The sequence below is a fragment of the Anas acuta genome, chromosome 4 (genome assembly GCF_963932015.1).
Source record: "Anas acuta chromosome 4, bAnaAcu1.1, whole genome shotgun sequence".
NCBI lineage: Eukaryota > Metazoa > Chordata > Aves > Anseriformes > Anatidae > Anas > Anas acuta.
Window position 1 is genome coordinate 44,280,588 of NC_088982.1, and position 22,568 is coordinate 44,303,155.

The 22,568-nt window shown below is 45.8% G+C and overlaps 1 protein-coding gene and 1 long non-coding RNA gene across 5 annotated transcripts in view; one reads left to right on the forward strand and one right to left on the reverse strand.

The window, feature by feature from the left end:
• Positions 1 to 422, forward strand: part of LOC137856068 (uncharacterized) — a 216,729-nt gene extending 216,307 nt beyond the window's left edge. The window contains exon 7 of the long non-coding RNA XR_011096181.1: positions 91 to 422. This is a non-coding gene — a long non-coding RNA (uncharacterized lncRNA). The remainder of the gene's footprint in view (positions 1 to 90) is intronic.
• The window catches only part of FBXW7 (F-box and WD repeat domain containing 7), a 164,454-nt gene that overhangs the window by 14,956 nt on the left and 126,930 nt on the right, over positions 1 to 22,568 (reverse strand). For 3 of the 4 annotated variants that reach the window (XM_068680962.1, XM_068680961.1, XM_068680963.1), the window contains 4 exons: positions 15,632 to 15,714; positions 12,461 to 12,602; positions 5,260 to 5,394; positions 695 to 818 (listed from right to left, as the gene is read on the reverse strand). In XM_068680962.1, the coding sequence (XP_068537063.1) occupies positions 695 to 818; positions 5,260 to 5,394; positions 12,461 to 12,602; positions 15,632 to 15,714 (484 nt within the window). Of the gene's footprint in view, positions 1 to 694; positions 819 to 5,259; positions 5,395 to 12,460; positions 12,603 to 15,631; positions 15,715 to 17,510; positions 17,814 to 22,568 lie in introns of those variants that run through there. The other variant, XM_068680964.1, reaches the window with a different exon arrangement.

Below are 22,568 nucleotides of genomic sequence, written 5' to 3' on the forward strand. Positions count from 1 at the left end.
TGCTCTGCCTCCAGAAACTGACTCCTTGTTCATGTATTTCTGCTTAGAAATAAAAGTTTACCTTTTTTTGTTGTTGTTGTTTTCAAATAGGAGGTTGTTTCCCTGGAATCTTTTTATTGCCCGTTCATATTGCTGCTGAACCACCGCACCTTCTTGAGTTGGCATGAGCTGTCCAATCTACAGGGCTTATGGAACTGCATCCCCTTCTCTGAAGAACCAAGTTACCACTTTCCTTCCCTACGCTATGAAATTTCTCTGTTAATTTTCCTACAACTGACATTAAATTACAGGGCTTGTTCTACCCAACCGCTGCAGTTCTTCCTCCACATTATTTACAAACTGCAAGTTTGTGCACCTATCGTTTTTCCATCTCAGCTCGTAGAGCTTTGGTTTGCTTTGGTTTTATTTTGAATAACACCAGTCCTGACAAAGCAAAAATAATAGTATTTTTAAAACATACCCCTACTATACACCCTTATGAATAGGATGTTCAAACTTAAGTCTAGTTTCATTGCTAGCAGTCCACAGATTATTCCTGCTTCCTACTTCCAACACAGATATGCACCACATAGCTCAAACTGGTAAATTTAAAGTCATCCGAATTCCCTTTGTAAAACTTTAAGCTTATTATGTAAATGAACTGCTCTTTTTATGGCAGCAACACTGTTACATTCATCTTTTTGCTCAGCCTTACCCTCCTCTTTGCATTTCTCTCTCCAGAGAAGATTATCTTCAGCCAGAATCCTCCAGTAACGGCATGTCTGGGCTGCCTGCAGAAGGTCCCTGGGTTCCAGGAATGACAGCACATACAGTGCCAGCTGTGAAAAAAAGGGAGCATATTTTCTCAATTGCTTTTGAAAGGAAAAGGGAAGTAACTCAAAGTATTATCACACATCAGAGGCTGAAATACGGAAAATTGAAACAATAAATTATTAAATGTTCTCAGAAACTTAACAGAGCTACAGTTTGTTCCAGTGCGCACATGAAAAGTATAGCAATCATCTTAGATAACTAAATCCATATAGATCACATCAAAAATGTATATTATTTGCAGGAGAATAGATGTCAGCTGAAATCACTGGCTATTATGCTTTTTTTAAATGTCATCCATATTACCATGAACCATTACCGGCTGTACCAAAATAATCCTGTCTCCAATATTTTATCTAATAAATGTACCAGAAGTTTTTAACCGGAAAACACAATGCTACGTGACCAAATGAGGAACGCTGTGATGAATAACATCATGCAGGAAGCTCAAATATAGAAAACATAAATGCTATTTGTACTCAAGTTCAAAAGTACTCCGCAGCTGCAGAAGCCCAGCATACACATTGCTCAATTTCTGATTAGAATGCAAACATACAGGGATGTTACAGGGACTTTGATGGACCTGGATGCGGAGGGCCTGAAATACATAACTTTGCTATTGCACATAGTATGTGTTACCAAAAAAAAAAAAAACACATGGGAAATCCCAATAAGCAGCATAAGACAAACTGAAGTTGAACTTTTCTGTGTGACAACATTAAATGTTACTGGCAGCACTCAGAGCACAGCTGACTGAGCTAAGCCATATAATGACCATGATAAAAGCCCCAAATCTCCAGAAATACCTTCAGATGTGCTGGAGTATTAAACAGGGACTGAGGCATCTCAAACACAATCCAAAATACAGGGACTGATACCCTTAAGGGTATCATGGATGACTACAGCTTTTCTACTGAACAGCAACAATGTATTTTCCCAGTCACTGAGAATAAAAACATAAGAGGCAGCAAAGTGGCTGCCATGGCTAAAAACTCAAGAGGAAACATTGCTGATAAAAAGTGATGCACAACAACTACTTACATTTGGAAATAGTGGGGTCTTTGTCAGGACTAGGATGCAAAAGTTATCAGGGAAATCATATCATCCACGTTAACTGCTGCTTGACATATCTTTTTGTGCTTACAATTTTTGTATTTAATTCTTAACTGGAGTTGTGTTGTGTATAAATAGAATCTGCCCTTTAAAGAAGCATAAACTGAAATTCAGTAAGGAAGTCATAACCATAGGCCACTGACCTCAGAAGATTTTTGACCTTATTACGTGAGAAACATTTGCTTTTAGTAATGTAGCCCCATCCGTGACTGAGCAGGAAATAAAAATTCAGTATGCCAGGACTGTTTGCATTTTGATTGCACTTACGTGCCTTGTTTGCAAGTCATCACCTGCAGCCCACAGCAAGCATGCAGGACTCCACATTTGCAGAATCTGTGCCCCAGCTTGCACGCTAGCTCCCATGTGCATCCCAGGCCATGCAGCTGCAGAACAGTCACTCTGTCCCTACTCAATTATGGAGTCAGAATTTAGGCTTTGCTGAAAGGCTCTCTGATACATGAGCAACAACTGTGCCCGTCCTTTTAGACTTTCTGACTCAATTCCTGATATGTAAAAATATTGAAGAAACCCTGTTTCCTAACATACATCAGACAGCTGGTCACACACAGCAAGACTCAAAGCACGGAACAGAGCCTTTCCATTTCTGCTGGATGTTCCTTAACCGAGAGAAGAGTTTGTTTAAATATCACCTGTCCTATCTATACAGGTATGAATGTTTGCTAAGGTAGCGTTAATTAAAATCTGTGAGCCGAATGATTTTTAAAACAGGTTACATATGGGTGACATTTATTTTAGACTATATTTGGCTAAGTAGTCATCAAGAGTCAACACAACTCACAGTTGACTTTAGGATTAGCAGCACACAAAAGCTGAAGGCCCTCTGTCACTGTTCACGGACCTAGTTATAAGAAGGCTTCAGGTAGCAAAGATCGATCTTTGACTCAGCTGTACCTAGTCCTACTCCCCTTTGCAGTGTTAATAATACCCAACAACACGCTGCCGCTCACTTTCTCTTCCACTCATACCATGGCACCAACAAGACTTTGGCGGATTTCAACAACACTCCTCATCTGTTGATTTCCAGACCTGGTTTTCACAAACAAGTAATTTCAATAATTATTTCTAATTGCTCCGTGAGAAAACAAGTATTATTTCAGATTAATTGTTTGACTGCAGGTTTCCTCAGGAGGAAAGCAAACATTTTCTTGGTTATTCAGGTATTAAGTTACTGTCTCTCTATCGCTGAAAGCATTTCTAAAGAAGCGGCCTCCTGCTCGAATGTGCTTCCTGTCCTGGTTAGGTAATAAAATCCCCACACTGCATACCACAACACGACATGGGAGATACCTGGAGATGTTAATGCAGAGTGACAACTCAAGAGAGCGTGCATTCACAGGATGCTGGCTTTGGTAGGGAAGCCTGCTTACAGAATTACTGACCCTACCAAATTATTCTTGCTTCCCCCCACTTACTCATCACCCCCTGCTGAAGCCAGCAGGGGTGGCAGGGGACAGAAGCGATCTGGGTTAATGACCTCCAAAATGGAGGCGAGATGGCGTTAGCTTGATTTTTTTGTTTTGTTAACTCAGTTGATTTTGGTGACAGTGACTGGGGGCTAGGAAGCAAAAATGATTTAAGCCAGCTTCCATGGACAAGCCAGCCTCTCATGAAACTAAACACTTGATAATCCTGGTTTCAAGAGGCAAGCACAACCACTAAAAATAAATAAAATTGAACACACACGTATCTTACGGTGGAGTTAAAGAACAAATAAGAGAGAAGAAATATTTTACAGCTAAATAGCAAAGCCTTGTAGTGAAGAAACTGCTAAAACTGAGTAGCAATGATCATTAATAACTGGTTGTACTTGAGTTAGTTTTGGCATTAAGTCAGGCAAAGAAAGCTAACTCGGCTGTGAGTTACTGCTATCAATTATTGAGATTTTTGATTTAATAAGAAGTGCAGAAGTGACAAAATATCTTCTGTTTTCCCGAAATCTAAATAGCATCTTTCTTCCTCTGCCTCTGAACTAAGGCTGCCTTGGGCAGCTTCTTTATGAAGGTGGCAACAACCCAGAGATCTTACTAGACCCTTCTCCTCCCGCTGCATCCCCTACATACATGAAGGCTACCACACAGTGCTTCTGTAAATACTTGCATCATGTGCACTAAGTCAACATTCACTGCATAAACTGCTCCCGAGCCTTACAAACGCTAACCAACAAAACCCAGGGGAAGGCTGTGACATTTCCTAATCCACAGAGATATGATCGTAGATAAACGGGAAGAAGGGTCATGTACATCCAAGTATTTCAAAAATAGAACATACACCAGAAAGAACGTCAAGAAATGGAGATGCAGAACAGCCTCCACAGTAAGTAAGGGCATATTAAATATAGCAACCATATCCTAGCACCAGAGGATCTACTAAGAACTTGTTTTCAAATGTGTTGGTAAATGAAGACTTAAGAATACCAGCTCTCATGAAAAGTTTTACATGGCAAACCTAACATGTAGTAGGTCTGGAACAAAAAATAATGCACTGCCTCCTCACTCCAGACAACAAAACAAGTTCCCATTCGCTAAAATCAATTGGGGTGAGAAATATCATTTCTAAATGAGCTAACATGCATTCATTTAACAATTGTAGCAAAATGGGTTTATAATCCTTCATGTCTAACCCCCTGTTCTAATCGTGAGGACATCAGGAATTACTCTTCTGTGGATGACATTTACTTACACATGCTGCAAAGCACACACTCAAATCTAAGTCTTAGCTTCTCCTTAACCTGATACAATATGATCAGATTTGCCACACAGGATTTACTACAGGATATCTAGTTAATTAGGGCTTGCCTTTATCCTTAGCAAGAAGGGCTTTTCTGGGTTTACTTTAGTTGTGTTTTTTTCAGTACCGACTTTAGGGTTTAGTTTGTTTAAAATAAATTCAAAACTAATATTCACCAAAAAATACTACTTAAAGCATTAAACGACAATGCTTATCCTTACAGAACAATGCGCAGAGAGGCCTTACATCTGGAGGAAATGTGTGTGTGCATTCTATATAAAAGAACTGGTTCTCAAAACAGCAATACAGCTGCCAGCCCAATTAACATACAGAGATATTTGTAAAGTTACGGAGACTGTTGAACAGAGTCATCCATATTTCCAGGTATCTAAATGCCCATCAAAACATAAAGGTATGTTAATGTGAAACAACAGTTACTATAGTATGGCAGTGTTTCAACTTACAGACCTTTTAAACATCAGTTTACTTCATTATGTTGGCAAAAATGAACGCCACAATTAGCAGGGAAGTATTTAAAAGGCAGCAGATGACGCACTGCCCAGTCCTGTATTACTCTGTGTTTCTCACCTCTTTTGGGAGCAAGGAAATGAAGTCTCTTTGAAACTGGGGCTCTATCACTTGCATCATGTGTTTGACTTGTGTTGGTTCACAACTGTCAATAAGTTCATCTAAAGCAAGTAATTTCTCTGGTCCACTCCAGCTCTGCAAGAAAATAATAATATAAAAAAAGAAAGAAACATTAAGCATAGTTTATATTAGTAAGTGCTGTTGCTTTTTCCAAAAAAAAAAAAAAAGACAAGTTAAGTTTCTTTGCTGACCTATATATAAGCATATAAAAAGCCAGCAAGATAAATGCTCATGTAAATTACACAAAAATGAGAAGTTAATCAACACAAAATATTCCAAATTACTACATTGATTCTTAAGCTAAGAAAGAATTTGTTATACACACACACATACAGATTAGCAATTAAATAGATAATAATATTTAATAATAATAATTAAAATAATTAAGCTTCTTTTGAAGTTGATGAAATCTATGCACATATTACTGACAATGACGGGGCTGGAACAGAACGCGTGCTCTCTCTTTCTCCGTTTTACTTTCAAGTGAGATGACAACTTTTAACCTTAGCGTTTCATTTGACAGACCAAAAATTTTCAGTGGAATGAGAGGAAAGGAAAGAAAAGAAACTTTTTCTAGAAATACGTTGGCTTACTGCCTGCTTATTACTGTGGTGTGTCCCTAGGCGACAATGCTGTATTTCAGGATCCTGGCTATAAACCTACGGGTATTTGTAGGCATCAATTTACACTTGAATAAACAGAGAATTTTGACTGGAAATTTCCTTACCTCACATTTTTACTAATGGGCATCATAAAATTTGAAGATTTCAATAAGGCACTCGTCTAAGAGCATAGCAGATTAGTAGCATCATTTGTAGAAAACAATTAGAAACTGAATACACTGCGCATCTGAAAAGCATGTCTTCAACTCATCTGTGCTCCTCAAAGAGTTTAGATTTGTTACGTGAAAACAATTTAAAGAAAAAATAATTTCTTCTGGAGAAAAAAAACACAACAGCCATTGCTAACTGATTTAGCAACAGAATTAGAGCATGAATAAAGCCTTAGAGAGGATAGAAAATGAGACATCACAGTTTTTGAGAGCAAATTCACATCCGCATTCTTCAATGTCTTCTGGAGTGACATTTACAAGTAAATTAGCACATACAAATTATATTACAGTTATGGTGAGAGGCTAAGAGAAATTAAATTAAAAAAAAAAAAAGCAAGGTACCTTAGAATTAAGATCTCTGTACTAATCTGCCATGTGTCGAAGGGCCTTTACTGCTTCTGCTGTACATTCCTGCTCTCTGGATGTGAGCCTGACCATTAACTCTGGTCCCTGCAACACTACAACACGGGCAATTGTGTCAAGTTTCTGTACACAATGAGGCAAGGTAAGGAGAAGGGGGGATTTCTGAAGGTGAATGAAAAGCAAGTAAAATACCCTGCTCTTCTTGCTGTGAGAAGATCATCGTGTTGCATCATTTCCGCCAATGAAGGTTTTGAAGCACTGGAGATGCCAAGAGAAGTCCCAGTTGCCCACCTGGCTTTCAGGTGCCCCCGTGCTCACAGAGCAGTGAGAGCGGCATGGCGCTGCCTCAGCTCTGCAGGGAGCACGTGCCAGGAGCTACCAGCCAGCACCCAGCACGTGGCTGCTCAGCCACCCATCTGCACGCTCCTGCTCCACAGCAGGCGCGCAAGAGAGCCTGACATCTGCCACAATGGACGTGGAAAAGGGGCCTAAGAAGGGAGCTGCTGTGAGCTGAGCCTCTGCACACGCTGCTGGCGACTGGGAACATGGCCTAAGCTGCCAGGAAAGCGTTCCCCATCCCCATGCGTGTTTTATATCGTCACCACGAGAGACCCGGGTTTCTGTGCCTCAGGTGTTAGTAGATCTCAGGTCGCCAACACCTCACAGTGTTAAAAAGACACAAGTCTCTCAGCATAAACTGCAGCGGTGTTGTTATAAATAGCTTTCATTATCAATTTCCGTCGATGGAAACGTCTGCATCCCAGAACAGTTCTCCATCTAGCAGGCTCTGAGGAACTGTTCCTCTCTCTGCCTTTCCAATTGCTTGTTCCACTTACCCCAAGCTTTGCTGCTGTTAGGTACAAGCGGTTGCAATCTGTCATCTTAGCTGTCAGATGCATTTGAATTTAGGAGAATTAAGAAAGGAAAACTAATACCTGTGCTACTTCCTCATGCTCTAAGTTTCCAAGGTCAGCCTACTCTTAGTCTATAAGCAGCTACACTGAATTAAAACAAATCAACCCGAACAGCGTTGCGTATTGCTGTGGCAAACATTGGTGGCAGTTGTGAACGCATTATTAATTAATAATTTCACTGTGCACCGTCTGCAACTCTCTTGCATTTCTATTTTTACAGAGCAATTCAGAGCTGCGCAGAGAAGAGAATGGAGACAATACAAGAATTGCAAAGAGATGCTACTGAATAAAAGCAGCACCCCTGTCACCTGTCCAGTATCCTTACAGGATGGCTACGGGCAGGTACCTTGGGCTCTTTCTAAGCCATCAGCTGCCAACACGTGTTTTTTTCTCTAGGACATTGTCCCCTCAGTCTCACCTAAACAAACAGACCCCCCAGCTACAGGCAGGAAGGGTCTGTGAGGGAAGTTCTTGGCAGGAACCATTCTGATGAAGTGAGTAATCTTGCTAGATGAGCAGTAATGTTTCTGTTAATGAAGGCAAGACTGGGAAATTTGTATTTCTGGACCCCAAAGATTGATCTGTTTGCACCAAATTGCATTGAGCAGAAGTAAGTTTGTGGCTTTAATGAGAAACAACAGTGAACAAGTATGAAAGAGGTGGAAGGTAAAAAAAAAAAAAAAAAAAAAAAAAGAGAGAGAAAAAAAAAAGTAAATGGGTGCCAAACAGTTTGCAAAGTTTCAAATGTTTTAGGTGACCGGAGAGGCCTGAGACACTTGGTGTAGTGTCCAGAAAACCTTGGGACTTCTACCAGGTGATCCCCTTTCAAACTGAAGATCCTTGTAAAGAACATACTTCATCTGTAAAATACATGTGTTTAATTCCTTTTCCTTGTCTTCAAAACTTAAGCTTAATGTAAAACTGAACCAAAGCTTTTGCTTTGTGCAGGGGTTCCCCTAGGAAAGGCAGATCCATGGTTCCTTCACACAGCCCTGGGGAGCCCGGCAGGGACTGCTGCTGCTGCTGTGCTCCTTCAGTGATCTGAAATCCTAAGACACAGCATCTCCCTCGTCCCTGCCCAGTGCCCCAAGGGAGGTCGGGCTTTCCCTTTCATCTGGCTGATGCCATCTCATCATCCAGGATGCTGCTACTGCAATCACGGCACTGCCTACCTGAGAAATATCCTTTCCTTTTCCCCTTCGCTGTTGCACGTAAACCTCTTTCCTTGCTTTTTCAGGCAAGCCAAACAGCTTTCTATCAACATAAACATCTCTGCTGCTTCTACAACTTCCACCTCATCGCTCCCGCCTGACTTGCCTCCCCTCCTTTCATCATCTCCTTCTGTTTCTGTGCCTCTGCTCTACCATGAGCTACGCTCTTCTGTCATGCAGCCCCAACCTGTTAACTCCAGTTTGCACAACTCCAGTTTGCACAACTTTGTAGCAAATAGATCCTTTTTCTGTTCCAGGCATCTTCAGGACAGCTATTTTGAACACGTTACACCGTGGTACAATTTTAGGGTGCTGTCCTCTGTTGCTGCGCTCTGCTAACGGAGCTGTGCTGTTTCCCACCTCAGAGGGTAGCCTGGTCTGGACAGATGTAGCAAACAAGCAAAACCCCCTGCAGGAAGTGCTGCAGTGCGGATCCTTCCCACTGCGGGTGCAGGGGCTGTGCATCAACACCGAAACCGTGAACTTACACTGCGAAGGGGGTGATGCTGTCATGCTGCTTATGATACAACATTGACCACCAGCTGCGTGTAAGAGGTGGACCACTCGTTCACAAGCATCTTTGGAAGAGTATGACATGAAGAATGGTAAGTAATTTGAGTTAACTCTATATGAAAGAAAGAAACAGTCTTCTAGGCAGCCCGCAATGGGAGGAGGATTGTGGACACTATCTTAAACCATGGAGGAAACAATCTTTCCAATCTGAGTAAAATAACAGCATTCACTAGTTACTCAAAGTGAGTGCTGTACTTCCTGCCTATGGAGCAACTTCTCAGCATCACTATGTGCACTCCAACATATTTCAAGAAAATTCCAAATTTTGTTGATCACGTTACTGAAATAAAACCCAGCAATGTAAGCAAGTGAAGTAGGAAGAATGAAAAGAGAAAAATGGAATGTAATATTTACAGCAGGACTGTCTCCGGCTGAGTTTAGCACGCAGCTGATTTTTTTCCTTATGGCAAGCAATTTGGTGACTTAAAAATATTTCTTGTTCCAAATAAAATAAAAATAGCTTCTCACAAAAGAAAAAAATATTGTAAAGATACACTTGGGCACTGAGTTTTAAAAATCTTATGGTGGACATTAAAAAGACCTGAAACCAAGAGCCACTGCAAAACAGAAAAAATAAATAGGCCTTTAAGAAATTAAATGGCTTGAACCTATCAAAATACTTTTCTATTTTTGTTTCCAGACTAACATTTCATTGAAATCAATATACATCTTCATTTTTAAAGGGAAAGTGCAAATGCACTTCCAGCTGTTTCTCCTTTCTGCACTAGTTTTTGTCATTTTCACAACAAAAAACCCTAGATCAGCTACAAAACATAGCAGCAGCAGTAACATACAAAAATAAGTTTAAACAAAAAACAAGACAACAAAATTCAGACACACGCCCTGCTTTCTTAGTATATGAGTGGTCTTGCATTTAAATTTGGGAAAAAAAAAAAAAGAAACAAAAACAAAGGAGAGTGACTGAAGGCCAATGTACAGGTGAGGAACCTCAAAATAACTGAGTATCACTTGTTACTGCTGGCTTCTGTGCCAAAGGACAGTTCTACCTTCAAATAGGACATATGTCCAGCTAATGTGCCCCTGGAAATTTAGCTTTAAAATTAATTGGAAATATATTTTCACATAAAATCAGATAGTGCTATTAAACAAGGCTTAAGAGGTGTAAAGTGCATGCAGAAGAAAGGCCTCCCCTTTCTGTTTCTGTATGGGAAAATCATATTGCAAGAATGATGCTTCCTGTGCCAGTTAATTCTGCCCTCTGGGCAGAGCGAGCTCCCCTTACTTTAAGGCTGTGCTCTCAACGTTTGGCTATTGAAGCCTTGCCCCCTTCATAAAATTCACATGGAAAATAAACATACAGAAAATGAGGGGCTTGGCATTAGCCAAGGAGGTGCAACATTGAAATGCAGCTACGTGGCCCTGAAAGCTTTGGGTTCCAAAATAAGGGACTCCCCTTTTGACAATAAAATAGAAACTACCAGTGAGGGGGGTGATCACTGAGTGCTGCTAGCTGGTCTCTAGTCCTGAAAAAGAGGACTCTCTCTCTCTCAAGAGTCCAGATCAGAATCCAGGAATTACTGCTGCGGCTGAGTCTTTTCAAAACCTGAAAGTATCTAATTATGCAGTTAATGGAGAACATAGTTTCTCCATTAACTAAACCAGTACTTGTGACCCTAAAATAATAACAACCTAATTATAGTCAAAGTTTCCATGGGCTTGTGGACTTCTTTTCCCAATCCTGACCAAACAGCAAATAGCATTGTTGTTTTTTTTACTGTCAAGCGTGTTTGCGTCACGCTCTCAAACACTCCAGCCTTTCATAATTTTTTGAATATGTAACTCTTGGTAACTAGTGATCTTCCATCAGAAAATACACATTATGCACTGCACAGAAAACAGCTTTTGTCAGTACAAAGGCTTTAACATTAACAAAATGTAAAAATACAACATCGCATTATATTAAGTATGATATGTACAAAGTACCATTCAAGCCTGATCCCTAAGGGTTAAAAGGACATATTTCTATGAACCCTCTTAAAAAAGGACTCACGGTACCAATTACATGTGAGCATGTTTAAGAAACTGGATGATGTGTACAAGAATATGTTAATTCCAGACTTCCGCTGTTTTAAGCAGATTATAAATATGTAAAAATAAAGAGGGAATGGAGTTCTACGTTATTATTTTAATGTTCACAACTGACAGTGATTGAGATCAATGGTACTATGTGGCAGTGTGAATCAAGCCAAAAGCACGCTCCTGCCTGCAAAATCGTATGCTCGCTACTATGTCTACAATATTGCTGCTCTATCTTTGAAAATGTCTGTTATCGTAATTGAAACTATGCTTCTATTAGTTACTTATGCCTTCTGAAAACATTTTTAGAAGCAACAGTTTATTAATCAAGGGTTGAAGACATCATATTTCCATTTTTCAAATCAATGACTGGGACCCATCCCTACTTCTCAAAACCAGGCAATGAAGCCGCACAGCCAGGAGCTGTTTGGGACACAGTCTGTGCCGCAGGAACACAGGCCTGCCCCAGAGCGTCTGTACTAACACACACAACATTGGCTTAGCTGCCACCAAACTGGTGTCATGCAGGCTCTGGTTTCTACCTGTGCAACTGTGTACCCCTGCACCTCACACCATTGGGTGGTTTAGTTTTTGTTTAGTTTTTGTTTTTTGTCAAATAAAGTTTTAGACATCATTGAGGGCTGTTGGAAAGATACCGCAAGCCTCTTTTCCCTCTCCTTTCAATGTTACATGCGTGTGCCAGCTGACATCGTGTTCAGTACTCAAACATCAGTAAAAATACACATCGAGTTTCCGTTCAACCTATTTTTGCTAAACACTCCTCTGTCTTCTATTCTTAGAAGACACCAGACTTATGGTAAATTTAGTGCTATACCTACGCTGAAGCAAACCACGCGCTCACACTTGGTAGTCTCCCAGAGAAAATGTCTCCCGTTAGCCGGAGGCCATGGAGGCAGCCGTTACATGTTGGACAGAATTTGCAGAAAATGTGAAAGCATCAAACAGTATGGGCTATTTTATTAAGAAACCAGAGAAAGTAGTCATTTTTTTGTGAGTTTCTACAGCAACTAGCTAAAATGGGCAACTGCATTTCCTTGAAGTTGCTGCCCATTTGTTTTTTCAACGGTACACAAAATCAATGACCGAGACATTCGGGGATATACAGCGAGGACTGCCTTTAGTGCAGCAGCCCGTGCTTAAATCACAGAGGTAAGCTGCTCCAGATGTCTCTTTCTCTAAGCACTGGTTACCTGAAACATTTTCAGCCATTCCTGAAGGCCTGTGGGTGGCTGCACAGATGTAATGCAGCGCCGCTGCTGTCCCTGGCCGTTGGCTGCCCTCAGGTCCCCAAAAGTAGTAGGTGTGGCAGAGCATGGCACCAGCCCCGTGGTACTAGAACACAAAGAAGAAATGAAAGCTGCATGTAAAACATGGAGGAACAGTCACAGCCTAGGGCAGAAGAAGAAACCTAGTGCAGAAGTTGCAGCTGTTACTGGAAGTCTGAAGCTTCCTGCAAAGCCAACAACGTGGGAACGCCCCGTTGGCCGCTCACGGCACCAGCGCCCTCACGCTCACAAACTCACCTGTTGCTACCACTGTGGCACTGATCTTCCAGCTAGGGGCAAACTCCTCCAAGGCCAAAAAAACACTGCTCCATCAACTGGCCAGCAGGCTATCTATTAAAGTGCGTGTTCTCATATCCCTTTCCTTGGCAGAGTGTGTCCTTTTCTGCTGGGCTGCACCTGTGCCTTCTGACCGGTGGTTCTGGGAGCCTGAGCTCAGTCTCACCTGAACGTGACGTGCTTCACCCACAAACGGAGAGATAGCTATTCTTGGCTCTTAATATACTTTTGTTGACAAAGAGCTATTACTATCAAACAACCCTAGCGCCCTGGTGATTGGAACGGGACTTTGAAGTGCTCGTATGGAGCGTTTTAAAGTTTGTGTGTTGATGGAGTGACACAGGAATTAAAGGGCGGCAAAGTGAGGAGGGAAAAGGAGCCAAAGGTGCTCCCTGAATTACAGTTGGATTTTTTCACTCTGACACGTTAAAAAACAGCTCATTCGTATGGGACAGGGCTTTAAAAAAGCCAGGATTAAGCTGCTATTGTAGGAGCCTAGAGTCATACAGCTGACTGAGTTCTCTCTTTTTTTTAAACATAATGTAAAGCACTTCGTTCACAGAATGCCAACGTTGTGTCCCCACCACAAAATCTGGAACTCTGCTATAGTGTTTTCACAAACATCAAAATTTTAAATGCAGTCGTGGGACTCAAAAAAAAAAAAAAGAAAAAAAAAAAACAGCAACAAAAAACAACCCAAACCCTTTGCTTTTATTTATGATAGACCCAACTTTTTAGCAGGTGTTTATTCAGGGGGGTTACTGACATTTCACTGGCTAGAGGAATAGCTTTGAATGATGCCAGGCACGTCCATTTTAATACGTATCTCATCAAAATCTACAGATCTTCCACCCTTTATTCTTCCATGTTCTGAAGGACAATCGTAGCTTGTTCTAGCATTTACCCAGGCTGGTAGAGAAAAGTAAAGAATGGCTTGAATAGACTTTCTAATGATAATTTCACCGAGCAGTAATAGAAACAGAAGGTAATACCAAAATACTGTTTCACAGATCAGGGATCCTCTTAATGACATTTGTTTACTGGCTTTACCTGTTATATGCAAACAAAGTTAATCAGAACTGTCAATTTTAAAGAGCGCCTGATCCTATGGAAAATGAACCAAGCAGACACAAGAGCCACATCGTTTGCCTAAACATTATTACAGAAAATATAATCAAACAGTTTAGGAGAGAGGATCAGATGTTATTTAAGGATTCTTTTATGTCAATAATGACTCAAAATCCAAGCAATGACAGTAGAAAGCGTTCTTTTTTTTTTTTTTTAGTCCAATCTGTATTTACAGCCTACTCATTCTCATCACCTGTACAGAGACCTTGCAGAAGGCCTCTCATTTAGGCTCCAGAATAAGGCCCTTAACTTGGTTTATACAGGGTCTGAGCAACACGTAGCCTTGAGCTTGCCTCACTACAACAGCTACACCTTAATTTCTTCTGCAGTGAACTGGTTCTCATTCAGAGGCAGCTATTCCAAATAAGATCTAAAAGTCTCTTTCCTTGACCTGAGATTAAGCCAGCAGGCTTTTGTTCCTGCTGTATTTTTCTGTTTGCTCTCATCCACCTGCAGCAGGCAGGCAGGCTGCTGCGGAAGCTGGGCAAGCACAGCGGTTCCTTTGAGCGCCACAGGTACGCTTGCCAAGAAGCGCCCCTTCCTTGGTCCGGAGCTGTTTACTTTCACCTGAGTGCAGAGAGCGGCGTGTCGCACCAGGAACCACCCGGTGGATGAATGGGAGTGTTCCTCCACTAGAATAATGGAAAGGCCTGGAGAAACTACCAATGCACAAGACGTGGGAGCTGCAACACGTGCTCCTCGGCTGCCTCTTTTTCTCTGCTGCAGCGTTTCTGTCTGAAAAGCAACCAGGGAACCTGTTTTCCCTCACTGTCCTAACTTTTCTCTCATCACCTGCTAACCCCCTTAAAGGAGGGGAAATAAATGCATGTTACTTCTGGGAGACCCATCAGTGGCTGAACGCTACAACGCTATTCACAGAAATAACATCCCCAGCCAGTGTTAGGCAGCAAGCACGAAGCCTGTGGGAGGGCTGATGCTTCTTACGGGGGAAAAATGCGTGATGGTGTAAGCTCCAAAATGATGGGAAGCAGTGCGGCACCAGAGCACAATCGTTATGGCAACTATGTAGTAGGACCTGCAGCTGCAAGGCGTGCACGCAGGGCCCTGCTCGGCCACCTCCCCTCGTGCTCAGGGGCGCGTTGCCCTGCGAGGCATCTGACCGCACACGTGCCGCTGCCTGCGCGACGCGGTGCCGCTCCGGCGTAGTACGGAGGCAGGGCTGGAGGAGCCCTTGGTAATTTCACGTCGTGGGTAACAAGTACGTGTGTGTTCCCGTTCGGATCAGATGGTCTGCTCTGCCTACATAAATTTCCATTCTCTCATTCCTGTTGCCATAGCGAAGTGATACATTTGATCACAGTTTGTAATAGTCTTAGGGTTTATCATTATGCCCCTTTTTAACAATCTGATTGATTTTATTCCCAGGAATGCCTCAGCCCTCGAAAAGACTCCAAGTAAATGGGCGTGCTATATTTAGAATCAAACACAAACCTCAACTGAAGAAATGCAAGTCTGGCTACTTCATTAAAACTCATCTTCAGTGTAGGTGATTTAAATTAGCTAAGCAGTACATGAACACTGATACCACCCCTTCCTCCGCTTCGCAGTGCTTTAACGTGGAGAGGAGCGAGGAAGCAGGCTTAGTGAGACTGGAAAGACGGGATACGCGCAAGAATCACAACCCAGGGGTCTGTTATTGCATTTAATTACCTTGTGTATTCTGAGACTTTGCAGGGTTTCTTTCCCAGAGAGAAAGAACGGACCTCGGAGCCATGGTCCAACTTTCTCTTCATCTGCAAGGTGAGGGAAAAGAGCAACAACATGGTTTTAGTTACATGGCCAGCCTTACTTACACATACTTCTGTAAAACAAATCCATTTTTACTTTCTGCTTTAATAGCAGATTTCAACAAAGTTAGCACTCACCAGATTATTTAAAGCAACATTGTAGTTTCCGGCTTTAACTTTAAACAATACTCGATACATGTTTTTATACGGCACATGGATATAGTAATGCTGTTTTGAGGTCCCAAACCCACTGGAATTACATTCCTTTTATTTCCAAAGGCAAATGTTTAAAAGTGCACAGAACTCGGTGCTGCTTTATTTACTGAAGTGCTCTCTCCCTGTTCTCCAGGGAGGGTAGGGAAAGAACCAACCTCCCCCCCCCCCTTCATTCTCCGTGTCCAGATTCACTGCTAAAAGTCTCACACAAACGGTTAAATGTCAGGTAACGTGTCTGCACTATAAAGCAAATACCATTTTATGGCCTAAAAAAATTCAAATACATCTTTTCTTTTGCCCAGCACCCTTTATTTTCGAGTTGCACACTGGAAGCATTTATAAAACTGACCGAAAGAGTAACAGACATTTTCACAAAAAAGCTAAGGATGAAACCCGGTAAATCTCAGCCTTGAACGTCACCCACAATTAGATGTGATCAAAACCAAATAATGAGCAGGGCAGCTGCTAAAAGGGGAAGCCAGTCTGCAAAAACTACCAGCGAGATGGAAACCAGTGAAAGCCATATTTACCCAGCCAGACAAATAAAGATTACTTTCTACATATTTCGGCAATCTTTAACCACAGGCTTTTGGACTCAGTGAGACATCGTGATGCTAAATGCAGTTTCTGTGGGTTTTGTTGGTTTTCATTTTCTTTTCTTTTCTTTTTTTTTTTAAAAAAAAAAAAAAAAAAAAAGAAAGATGTGATACACCGGAGCACTAGAGCCAGCAGAAGGATACTTACTGCTGCGTACAACTGCAAGCTGCAGAATGCAGGAACTACCTGTGTCACAACTCGGACTTTAATTTTACCATTTTCCTTTTTTTTTTTTTTCCCCAAAAAATGTCATTTTAAGATACACGGTTTAAAAGTTGGCATCTCACACAAACCACTGATTTGATCTTTTCTAATACCGTGCTGGAATATATTTAACCATTTATTGCATCGGTCTACCTGGCTAAAAAAAAAAATAAATTAAACCCAAGCAAGCAGGATGATGATCCACATCGCGTTATCCTGATTCATTTTATTATTATTTTTTTTAACTTTTCAAACGCCTCCGTGCCTTTCCCTGCAGAAAGCCACCGCGGACCCGTGGCCGAGCGCGGCTCGGGCGTGCAGCGGGGCTGAGCTTCACCCCGCGCGGTCTCGCCGCGGCTGGCGGCGGATCCCCTACTGCGGCCGTGCCTCCCCCGGGACGCAGCGCGGCGCTTCCCCACGCGGGCACGGGACCGGGGGCACCCGTGGGCACCCCGCGGGCACCGCCTCGCCCCGGCCGCTCCCCGCAGCCCGGAGCAGCCCCCGGGGCCGGGCGGTGCGGGCTGAGGCCAGCAGGCAGCGCGCTGCGGCCGGGCACCGCCGGGGCTCCCCGCAGCACACCCGCAGCGCGCCCCGGGAGCCCCGCCGCTTCTTTCGGGCTCGTTTCCCGCGATTTCGGGCAACTTTCTCCCCGCGCCGGCCGCGCTGCCGACGGGAGGGGGCGAAACTTTGTCGGAGGGCAGGCGGCGGGGCGGGACGTGCCCGCGGGCAGCCGGGGGGCAGCGGGGGGGCGCGGGGTGCGCAGTGCGGCCCCGCGGAGCACTCACTTTGTAGAAGATCATCTTGAGGGTGCCGTAGAAGCCCATGGCGTCGGCGCGCTTCCCCCTGCGCGCCCGGCGGCCGGGCAGGCGCTGGCAGTAGAGCCCCTTGTCCGGCAGGTAGGTCACCGCCTCCCGGCCCGACATGCTCGGCACAGGCGGCGCCGGCGGCGGGGACCCGCGGGGAGCGCGCCCGGCACGGCTCGGCCCGGCCAGGCACGGCTCGGCTCGGCTCGGCCCTGCCCGGCTGCCTGCGCCGCGCCGAGCCCGGCTCCCTGCCCGCCGGCCTCTCCTCCTCCTCCTCCTCCTCCTCCCCGCTGCCTGCCGGCCTCCAGCGCCCGCCCCGTCCCTCCTCCCTCCTCCCGCCGCCTCCGCAGCGCGCCTCGCCTCGCCTCGCCGCGGCACTGCGGCCCGGGGGGCTGGGGAGCGCCCGCCCCGCCCCGCAGCGCCCGGCACGGCCCCGGCACGGCTCGGCTCGGATCTGCACGGCAAGGCACGGCTCCCATCGGCTCGGCGAAGCACCGCAGAGCAGCGCAGGGGAGCCCCGCGGCGCTGATGGGGACGCCACCGCTGCCCCCCACCCCCCCGGGGAAAGGCGCTGGGGGGGGAATAAAAATAATGCCAGGAGTGATGATGATGATAAGCATAACGGTGGAGAATGAGGCGCTGCTTTATCGTAACAGGCGTCTGGGGCTGCGGGAGCTGAGCCCCGAGTCCAGGCGTTACATAAGGGGCGCTGGGACCGGACCCCGGGGAGCGGCGGGGAGGCTGCAGCAGGCGGGGGTGGTGGAGGGGAGCCCCCGGCACGGCCCGGCCCCGGGGCTGTGGCACCAGCACCCCCTGGGCCGGATCTCCCCGCACCTCAGCCCCAGGCCCCCCCGTGCTAAGGAGCCCTCCTTCTGCAGGGGCTTCCCCTCCTCTGCCCCCTTACCCCTACGCTTACAGCCCGGGGCGCCCCGAGCCCCCCGGTGCTGGGTTGGGGCTGGGGCAGGCACCTGCCGCCCGCAGGCAGGCTCCGTGCGCTCCCCTCCAGCCAGCTGCAGCGAGGCACGCCGGCTCCTGCCATTTTTCCTTGGGCTGGTTGCTTCTGCAAAGTTTTCTGCGTGAGTAGCAAAAATAAATAAATAAGCGAATAAATAAATAAGGGAGGGGGGTGGGTGCAGAGCACCCCCAGAACACGGGCTGAAAATGCACCATTGACCTGCGGCTCCCCCCGGCAGCACAGGGGCTGGAGGTGCTCAGCAGCAGCCACGCAGCCGCTCCTGGCAGCCAGAGGGGAGCCCCCGTCCCCCAGCACACCAAGAGGGCACGCACGTAAAGGAGAGGAACTGCTTTCTGCAAGAGCCTTCAGCCTCCCCGTCAGTACGTAAAGAAACCTCATCTTTACTGATGCTTCAGCGTGGGTGAGTGCAGCAGCGAGGTGTTGGTGCAGGCGGGGTGAAGGCACGGCCCCACGGCACACGAGGATGGCCTCGCACCGTGCCAGCCACCTGCAGCCAGCCCCCAGCCCTCGCTTCAACGTCTCCCAGTGAAATGGCTCTGCCCGTCAAACCCCGGCATTTATGCCATTACCCATTAAACTGCAGTGCTGTATATTTTATGAGAACAAAATGGTCTTGAGTTGACTCCATACCTCAGACGTGAAGAGCGCTGTACATATCCCTGGGGACTATTACTGCCTTCCTCTGCGAGCGCATCGCATGCGGAGGGGAAGGAAAAAACCCACACGGGCTGCGCGTACACATGAAATCAGCACAGGAAGCAAATTAATACCCAAAGCACCAGACACGAAGGAAGCTGAACATTGCCGCTGTGGGATGCAGGACTTGAGGTGGGGGCACACACGAGGCACCCTGCCACGTTCCCAGGGCCTGCCTGATGCGGAGGGGGCTGGCAGCAGGGGTGTCCCAGCGGGTGCTGGCAGGAGAGCCCCGGGAGCAGCCTCGCCTCTCCTCTCCCCTGCCCACGGACAAGCGCAACCTGCCAGCGTGACTGCTTTTCTCCTTTGAACAAGATGTGCTTCAGAGTAAGCAGTCAATGAGTTGAATAATAATTAGAAATTACTATTTTCCTCTCTTTTGGAGTATTGCTATTGCTGATTCCTTCTCTTCCGATAATGACTGGCAGATAGTCTCTCATGGCTACAAGAAATCCCCGACTTCACTGCCACGCTCTGTGCCGCGGGCAGGGCCCTGTGGTAACCCCAACATCCACCTGCCAGCGGTGCAGCGCTCGGCACATCGGATATTTATGCGCACAAAAGGGTTTCGGGTTCTTCCTAATTTTAGCTGCAGATACCACTGACAGATTTTGACATTTTAATGGTGACTGTCTTTCGTCTAGCAGTCTACCTTCCTGAGAGCACAAGACAAAAGCTGCACACGGATCTCTCCCACCTGATGTTTTTCTCCTACAGCCTTACCACCTCTTCCCAAACAGGGACCCACCCTCTGTGCATCCTGAGGCAGCAGCAGGTACCAGGGGGGCACCTGCTCTTCCCCCAAGCCCCGGGAGAGCCCCTCTGGCTCCCGCTCCACCTCTCTCTCAAAAGGGCTTTCATCCCCTCCCTTGCCTTGGAGGCCCCCCATCCTCAGGGAAGCTCAGCATCACGAGCACACCATGATCTCAGTCGCAAGGAGCAGCAGGAGGAATGATTTGAGACCTTGCAGGAGCAGAGGAGAACGGACACAACTGCGGAGACTCAGCAGCGCTGCAGGTCACGCAGCTCAGCTCCACATCCTCCTGGAAAACCTAACAGGGGACAAGTCAATCCCCGGCTCCTCCAACGCTTCTGGGAGCCCAACAGCAGGAACGACGCCTCCGTTTCTATCTTTCCTGACATTTGCAATAATCTTTACTGCAGTAACTTAACGTGCTCCAAGCACACTTAATGGCATCAAGTGAATGCTCCTCGCAAATTAACATGCACTGGGGCAGACTATAGTTAGCAATACAACTTTAAGAGAAAAACCCCAAATTGCTCTGTTCCCCTGTTTCATATGTATTCAATTTCAAAGGTTGGCTTCATTTTGTTTCGGCTGAAGATAAGTTTTCAAGTTTTTAAAACCACAATCAGCATATAACTCATGACATTTTTTAAAAATGTCTCCACCAAAATTACATAGTTTCCAGTGGACACAAGTCCAATCTCCTCTCCCGTCAGTCCTGCCAGCTCTTAATTAATAAAAATTCACATCATCCAATTCCTTTCCTGCTGGCACCATTTCTAGCACCTTTACCAGTTTGTCATGTGGCACGCTGTAATTAAGAGCGTCTATTACTCCTAATGAAAGACTGGAATGAGCTGCAGCAATCACCCGCGGAGCTGCGCAATCCCCAGAAGAACGGAGATCCCGGCGCAACGGACCAAAGGAAACAGCATTTTGGGGGTTTGGGCTGGAGAAACATCTCGGGGCGGGCTGGCATTTCACACGCACATATGGGCCCTGCGAGCAGAACGTGTGCGGGAGGAGCTGCGGAGCAGTACGGGTTGGTGTCTCTGTTAATATTGGTAAATGCATCACTCGAGACGCTGCCAGGAGGGATCCTGTGTACTCGGCAGGCTCAGCAGACATGCAAGCAGACTGCCTCCTTTGGCGACGCCGCGGAGGGGTTTGTGTGTGGTGTCTAATAGGATTGCTCTCCCCTCACCCCCGGAACTCAGGAAACCAAATGCCCTCATCAATTTGGGGCCAAGCCCTCGGCTGCGTGCGATTTAGCCCAGAGGCAGCAGCGAAGGCCCAGGAAGGACAGTCAGGCTTCGCTATTCTTCCCCTTCTCAAATCTGGTCCGGCCTGTGTTTTAAACACTTCCCTTCTGCTCCTAATCGAGTTAGGGCAGCTGCAGCACTCAGCGCTTTGTCTTCTGTATGTGACCTCTCCCTCCGACCACAGACTTCATTTAATTTGCCAAATGCTCCCATTCAGGCAAGGCTCTGGCCCCACGGAGAGGTGCTTCTGCCATCTGCTTTCGACATTTGACTGCAGCTTCGGCTCATAACTAGGTGTGCTGAACCGAGCTCCCCGCTCCCCAGCGAGCCAGGCAGGTGCTAGGGCCTAGCTGCTGTGAGGTCTTAGAAGAGGAGGAAAAATACACCCCATGACCAGCGCTAAACGTGTAATTCAGCAAAGTAATTCAGGGCAGGCCTTTCCCCTACCAAAGGGCACTGCTATTACTGCCAGACCTCTGGTTTTTTGAACGCCTTATGAACCGAGCCGATGGGATTTTGGAAAGCCCACGTTTTCATGGTTTCCCCCAGTTTGTCTCGGGCCAGGCAATGACCTCGAGGCTGCCAGCTCCGATTTATGATTTATTGGCCATCACCCTGCACATGAAGGAGGAAGGAAAGGTGCCTGGGCTCCCAGGAATGCAGTTTGGAAGGAGGAATTTGTAACCCACGTACCTGCAGTTTCAGCAGGAGGCTCAGCAGGGCCCCTGGCAGCAGGTTTGCCTCACAGAGTTACAGACAGAAACGTAAGCTTACGAGCTCACGGCGTACAAGTCAAACAACTCTGCTTCAGTGCCCTGCAAGGTGCACTGCTCACCACATCACTGATCAATAACCCATTCCTGCAGCACGGAGGAACCTGAAGTTTTTGGGGTGAAGCAAGGCAAGCAAGAGGAAGCGTGGCACACGAGGAAGGAGGCACTGCACTAAGCTGCACATCGCCTTCAAAGGCTTACTTACACACAGCGGCGAAGACATTATCAAGTATGATAGGTGTTACTAAATTGTTTTACTAATTATATAATGTTTCTTGGCAAAGCATTTTGAATGCTGCTTTCAAACTGATATTTTCCACACACTATTATTCCTTATTCCCATGCAGAGCAAGGCATTGTAGTTAGCAGAACTGTAAACAGCCTGTAAGTTATTTTCCTTCCAGGGATGGAAAAAAGCATAGATAGCACCTGAATATTACTATTAATAAATCCTGATTTTATGAGAGCAGTACGAACTTTACGAACACTGCTTTCAGAGGTATATTATCTGTAGCAGAGACTCCCCATAAACCTGGGGGCTGCTCTGCAGCCAGCCCAGGCTGCCCCCTCCCTGCCTGCCCAGCC